Source organism: Centruroides sculpturatus, unplaced genomic scaffold (genome assembly GCF_000671375.1).
Source record: "Centruroides sculpturatus isolate CEXI.00-Female unplaced genomic scaffold, Cexi_2.0 scaffold1084, whole genome shotgun sequence".
Lineage (NCBI taxonomy): Eukaryota > Metazoa > Arthropoda > Arachnida > Scorpiones > Buthidae > Centruroides > Centruroides sculpturatus.
In genome coordinates, this window is record NW_019385296.1 from 131,448 (window position 1) to 139,050 (window position 7,603).

At 26.5% G+C, this 7,603-nt stretch overlaps 1 protein-coding gene across 1 annotated transcript in view; it reads right to left on the reverse strand.

Moving 5' to 3' along the window:
* Positions 1-7,162, reverse strand: part of LOC111637289 (laminin subunit alpha-1-like) — a 136,137-nt gene extending 128,975 nt beyond the window's left edge. The window contains exon 1 of the mRNA XM_023382763.1: positions 6,803-7,162. Coding sequence (XP_023238531.1) covers positions 6,803-6,938 — 136 coding nt within the window. The 5' untranslated portion in view covers positions 6,939-7,162. The remainder of the gene's footprint in view (positions 1-6,802) is intronic.
* Between the last annotated feature and the right edge of the window lie 441 nt (positions 7,163-7,603).

A 7,603-nucleotide genomic window follows, 5' to 3' on the forward strand; every position in this document is an offset into this window, starting at 1 on the left:
CGCATTCTGAAATATAAAATAAAAAAAAAGGTTACAAAATTTTCTTTGGTCACGAAACTGCACTTCTCCATTAAAATTCAGAGCAGGATCCAATTTTAATTTATTCTAAACTAACTTTCACTTTAAAAAACTAGATCAAAACAAAGATTTTTATGATATAAAGTTACACAATTTAGTTTTCCTTTTAATTATTTTATATTTATAATTATTTCACTAATTAATTTATAAAAAACATAATAAATAATTTAATTATATCAGGAAAAAAATTAGCAACTTTATAACTAAATATTTATAATATAAATTTAGTTTATAGTTTGTTAAGTTTATTTATTAGAAGATAATTTTGTTTTGATAGAAATGAATGAAGTGGAAACAAAAATTTTAAATTGTTTCTATGGCATTTACTAATGTTTATATTATATGAATGGATATAGAAAAAAATTGATTAGAATTTCATCTATTTATAGTTTATATGATTGATAAGAATACAAGAACATCCATACATGGAACTTCCTTGTTTGGTTTTGAAATTTGAACTTCTGTCCACTTCAATAATCTGATCCCAACAAGGGAACTAAGGTTATGAGGTAGAAAATACGCAACTTCAAGTGGGAAAAAGTAACACGATGCCATTCAATCACAATTGGCATTCCATTGGGTGCCAATTTATGACCCTATAACTTGCTGACATTGCAAAATATCAGGTTGTTCTGCTATTTAAACTTGTTTTAGAATCAAATGAATTAATTTCTCTCTAACTTATCTTCATTAATAAATAATAAATGGGAGAAGATAAGGAAATTTTAAATCAATCTTTTCTTTATGAGGTTTCTTTTTTTCCTTTATCTGTTAATCTCACTTTCTCTTGTGTTGTTTATATAAAAGTCAATTAAGAAAATGATATTGAAAGTATTTGTTAGTTACACTTTTAGATAGAAAAGATGCAAGTAAGGCCATTTAAAGCAGGTTAAACTTATAAATAAAATCTTGCGGTTTTTTTTTTATATATATAAATTTTTTTGGCTTTAAGAGAAGGGTGAGTCCCCATATTTCTGATTGACCCAGCCCATGGCATGTTAGAGGCCCTGATCAATGACATAAATCACTTTATGGCTTTCGTGACAAAAAAAATCAACCAAGTAACCACAAAATTTAAATTTTTATGTTTATACATGCGTGTATGTGAATGTATTTTTGAAAGAAAGTATTAACGTTATGGAAATTTTACGATTTTATCTCTTTGGTTATTTAACTGAATTACTTTACTTTTATTTCGAAGAGTTAAAGGTTATGAAATTTAAATTAAAACGATATAAAATAACGTAGATACATGCATATTAATGGCCATAAAGGTAAATAAAAAAAAGGGGCTTGTAAATAGAAATTATAGTAACAAAATAAAGATCTGGTTAAGATAAAATGCCAGAATTTTATCTTGAAGATAGATCTTAAGTAGATTTTTAAGAATAATTTAATACCTTTTTTAATCCAATGCCTAAAAACGCACTTTAATATGTAGCCTACACGTCGAACCTTAAAGGTTCACGTAAAGTTTACATTAAAGCGCAAGGATCGCACGTAAAGTGCACGTTAGAGCGCAAGGATCGCACGTAAATGATAATAGAAACGAAAAAAGCTGCTCTTCAACACGTATTTTACATATTAAAGTTCAAGAAAATGCAATATGCATCTAGCATTTACAGTTTACAAAAGAATTTACACAAAAAAATCGAAGTATTCACGCTTAAATAGTGAGTAAAAAGCTCGAATAAATTGTTATTAGAAACAAAAACAAACATTTAAATTAAAAAATAAAAAAAAACAGAAATTACAATACAAAAATCATTATCATTTTTGTTTTGGCATTAAGTTAGTATAACATTAAAGAAAAATGCCGACCGGAAAATTTGAAATTCCTTTTATTCTCAAGAGTTTTTTTAAGCGTTAAGTACCGAGTTGTTCTTAACAAACTTGATTAATAACTATTCTTTGAAGAGGTACAAAAGCGGAACCGGATAAGTTTAGATGAAGTGACTAATTATGTAGAAAGACAGATGTTGGACTTTAAACTTCGCCGTCGGACAAACTTTAGGCAGATGTATGAATGAAAGTTTTGTTACATTATCAATGGCTTGTCTGTCTACCAATATCGCGAAGATCGTTCACGGTTTTTGTCGACTGTCACACCTGCTGAGAATCGTTTTTATTTATTCTACCCTTCTTATAATGATAGTTTGATATCTAAAGTCAAGATCTAAATTCTTCAAATTTGTGTATTAAATTAATAAAATAACTAAATATAATGTTAAAATTGTTCAAATTTAAGTGATTAGTGACAAGATAAACTTGGATATCTAATGCTTAGTAGCAAGAAAACTTGGATGTTTAATTCAAGAAATACTAAAAGGATCATTTTTCTTCCTTCCTCCGAGAAGATTTGATATCCAACTCGCGAACAAAATTATTTAAATAAATAAATTTAAGGTTTTGCAGCAGGAAACAGCAAGAAAATTTTAGATATTTAATCCAAAAAATCAAAAAAAATTGTATTCTGTCTTTTTCCCCCTCTTCCTTCATTCTCCACTTCTTCATTCCACTTCCCCCTCTTCCTTCATTCTCCACATATATAAGAAAATTTCATATCTGAACTTGAGATGAAAATTCCGAAAATTTGCGTATTTAATATTAAAATAAATAAATTTTAATTTTAAATTCTTCAAAATTTTGAAGTTTAGTAGTAAAAAAAACAATTTAAATGTTTAATAATAATAAAATATTTTAAAATTTTATCTATTTTTCCTCTTTTTCACTAAAACTTCATATCTAAAGTTCAGATTTAAAAAAAAAAAACTTTTGGAATTAAATATTAAAACTTATTTAAATTCGGATTTTAATAGTAAACTACGGGTATTTAATTCTAGAAATATTAAAAAATTATAAAATTATTTTTTATTTTTATTTTCTCGCTTATCTTCTACTAAAAAAATTTATACCATGTCTAAATTATAGAGCAACAGTCTACAAATTTACATGTTTAATAATGTTAAAATTCTTCAAAATTTAAATGCTTAATTGCAAGAAAAACTTTGAATATTTAATTTAAAAATTATATTTAAAAAATCACATTATTTTTCCACTTCAATAAAAATTTTATATCCAGGGAATTGCTTGAAGGAAAAGAAAAACCTGCTAATAACCCGCTCCTATGGGAGCAGCCATTGCTCCATAAGCGCTTTTTAATTGCAATTTAAAGTCGGCATATAATCCGCACCCCTTCAAATTGTCATTTAAACACAGATAACCCGCGGAAAAATATGGCAGATACGAAAAAATTCTATATTTATCAGCATAATATCTAAAATTTTATATTAAAATCAGAAAAATTTGAATATTAAATACCAAAAAAAAAAATCTATTTTTATTCAATTTATTTTGCTATACCCAAACTGAAGATCAAAATTCTTAAAATTTAAAATACTGTATTAAATTATAAAATAATTAAATATAAAATTAAAATATTCCAAATTTAGGTTTTAATAGCAAAATGAAATTGGATATTTAGTAATAAAAAATATCAAAAACTTGAATTATGTAGTTCCTTCCTTTCTACCAAACTTTGATATGCAAATTTGAGATCAAAATGATAAAAAATATGAATATTTAAAAAACAAAAAAAAATGATTTAACAGAAAAAAAATCGAAATCTAAAATTCGAATTTAATCTATAAAAACGTGGATATTAAATATTAAAAAGGGTATCAGCCTGGCGCTCCGGGAATCAGGGATCGAATCCGGGCGAAGAACTTCAGAAATTTTTCATGGAAAATCTATACTAGATATGTCAGGCCCCATCCTTTACAATCCGATCGCCTCCCATTGTGGGCCTGGCCGAATTCACAATGGAATATGGAAAAAAAGGCATTCTAAGTGCCCACAAGAGGAAAAGAGTTAAAATATTTCTTCCTCTCCTCTTTTGGGGTAATTTACTATTAAAACTATTAAAACTATTGAAATTCGAATAATTGTTAGCAAATTTGATTATTTAATTTCTACAAAAATTAAATTTAGTTTTAAATTATAAAAATTGGATTTTAACCGTCAAAAAAGATAATTTTTTTCTTCTTTTTTTTAAGATAGTTTGCAACACCTAAACTAGAGATCAAAACTCTTAAAATTCGTTTATTTATATAAAAAATAAATAAATAAATAAATGACTATCATCTTACATTGCAAAACATATATTTTACAAGTGAAATAATTTATTCTATAAATAAAAAATATATATATATATGTCAAATGAGCTATTAAAGTTTCATGATCATGAATCATCGAATCGATCTTGAACAATTTCACTCTCAAATAAGATATGAAAGTAAAATTCCCGATGACTCAACACGTTTTATATACGAAAAATTATAACCATATATGAACAGCATTGAGTAAAAATAATATTAACAAGTTTATATTATATCATTAAACTTTAAATTAAAGTAATCAATCCGAGAAGAGTTTGAGGACATAAAAAGTTCATTACACTTCTTCAATTGTATGGGTAACGTTTATGGACGTTCCAACAATTTTTTTTTTTTTTTTTTGTTTTCTGAGTAACAACGAAGCATTTCTACTTTGTTATATCAATTTAAACAAAAAAATATTATCTTATCTTAACGGAATGAAGAAGATAAAATGATTTTCCGTCATAAACTAACCCATCTAAAGACATTGATAAATGGCCACACTCTATATAAATTCTGTAGCGTGGTTAGGTGGGATGTCACGATATAAAACCGCAATTAAAAAATAAAAAAGGAAAATTTAAATAAATTTTAATGATCTAGTTCTTTTTTTTTAAAAGCCCTTTAAACTGGTTTAAAGTACAGTAATTAAAGTTACGTTACTATATTATTTTTATTTATTTATTTATTATTTTTTCTTTATAAAGTGCAGCGTGCCGTTGTTAGAGTATTGATAGATTAACTTTCAGTAAAATGATTAAACAATTCGCGATGTCACATAAATTATGCTTTAAAAAATATATTAAAAATGTGATGAGTTAGTATGACTTATCAATCTACTTATTAATTAACTGGCACTGTATTTTTAGCAAAAATAAATAAATGTAGAAGCGTTATTATTCTTCCTTTCTATAGTCTAAATTTGTTAATTATCAATGTGAAAGATAAGAGAGAAAGCGTGACAATCTGTAAATAATCTTTTAACAGTTTAATAATTGTTTAAACACGAATTTTCCTCCTTTTTTTTTAAAGAAAATTCTCTAAATAAGTAGCTTATAACATTGTAATTAATATATCAAGATAAAAGATGAATTAGGAGCTTTATATTTTAGAAAAGATGAAGGTTATAATTCATCTTCTAAAGTTTTCATATTCTAAAACTTTCTAATTTTAATAGGAAAAAAAGATTTCTAATTCCAATATAAAGTTCTAGAATTTATTAGAAGTAAAAAACTTATTCATAAACACTTCTAATTCATTTTATAAAGCTTTCTAATTCTAATTCTAATTAATTCTTCTACTTGTGATTTATTCTAATGAAACTGTCCAATTCTAATTAATTCCAATAAAAAAAATAATAAAGCTTCTAATTATATCAGTAGAAGCCTTATAATTTCTAAATGATCAAGCTCTTAATTGATCTTACAGTATTATAATTAATATCTCAAGATAAAAAAATGAACTGGAAGCTTTGCATTTTATAAAACAAACCATCTAATTTATCTTTGTTTATCTCTAGATATTAGTTATAATTCATTGTCTCAAATTCATAAAGTAAAACTTTTTACAATTTGTTCTTGAATGATTATTTTATATCAATTTTAACAGAAATAATCATATAAAATGATATTTATTATGATAAAAAATAAGATTTTTTTCCTAGATATAAAGGATTTTATTTTTATTATTATTATGGTAGAATTTGATAAGATTGTGAGAATTTTATATCATTATTAATTAGAAAAAACAATCAACTTTATGTGAAATTCCCGGTGAAAAGTTGGCATAAAAAATATACCATAGACGAGATAAGAATTTTAATGATGTATCCCATAAAAAAGGGGAAAATCTACAAAATTCTAAGTATTTTGAACAGCAAAAAACAAAAAACATTCGCATAGAACGTGAGTTTTTTTTATAATTAAAAAACCCCTTAGTTAATTATCAAAAATCTCATTATAAATTACTTCTGGCATAAGATTTGCATCATTTTTTAAATAATTTAATGTGTAGAAATCGCGGAAAAATTAATTTCGGCGCTTAATTAACAAATTAAAAAAAAAAGAAATTTTGCAAAAAGTATGAAAAATTATTATTTTAAAAAATTCCAGACTCATTGGTCTTAACCAATGAGTCTAGATTTACTATCTGTTATAGTAATTGGAAGCAGGAATGTATCAGATTGTAAACATTTAAGAAACTTGCAAACAGTTTAACGTCATCGCCTGATAACAAAGTCTTGTCTCCGGAATGTGGGATGACAATATCAATGTCAGTAACGAGCAGGTAGATATAGATAATTGCCACCCCACAAAATATTCATAAAGGTATCAATGGGGTGCGGTCACGTTATACAAACGAATGGAGCGTGAATTCGAACAAGAAAAAAAAAATTTTGTTTTTCGGGGGGGGGAGATAATTACCCAGAATTCAATACCGGAGCCGGAGTGATGACCCATTACATTGCAGATTCTAAGTTGGTCCTCCAGTAATCCTATATTAACCGAAGCGGTGTTATGGAAATTGATACAGAAATCGATTATATAAGCTAAATTGGATAAACTAACCTGGATCGTAATCGTAATCCCAGAATATACTCCTTTCATTCCTTTGATTTAATCCTGAATCGACTAGAAGAAGTAGGAGCAAAGCAACGACCAGTTCCATGACCGCGGGCATAGAGAGCGGGTTAGTGCCGAACATGTTTAGTCTCCTCCTCCTGTCAGTGGTTGGTTCTCGGTTGTGGCGGCTTATCTTTGCTAAATTTTGATGTCTTCTTCTATAATCGATCGATCATGATCGATTTTTCATCGATCTATGCCATTATTATATTATATACTTAGAATGAAACGTGTACTAAGTTCAGACGTTCGCTACTTAAACACGTTCGCACCTCTTCTTCATAGTATTTTATCGTTTTTTAAAGGTATTCAAAGTATGAATCGTTGAATTTTATATACTTTTACACATAAATTACTATAAAGCACCATGTAGCAATTTTTATACACTGAGCATTAAGAGTGTACAAAGTTCAGGCGCTCGCTAGTTAAACACGTTTACACTCCTTTCTTAGTACGATTTTATCGTTATTTGAAGGAATTTATTGTCTAAATCGCTAAATTTTATATACTTCTGCACGTAAAAATTACTATAATGTACTGCGTATTAATTTTTATATACGCTACTTAACATTAAACAAGCATAAAGTTCTGGAGCTCGCTACTTAAACATGTTTGCACCCTTTCTTGGTAGTTTGTATAATTAATATTAAATCATTGATTTGTTCATATTTCTGTGTAAAAATTGCCATATTACATCATATACCAATTTTTAAAGGTAAATTTTTTTTTCATGATCTTCTTATCAAA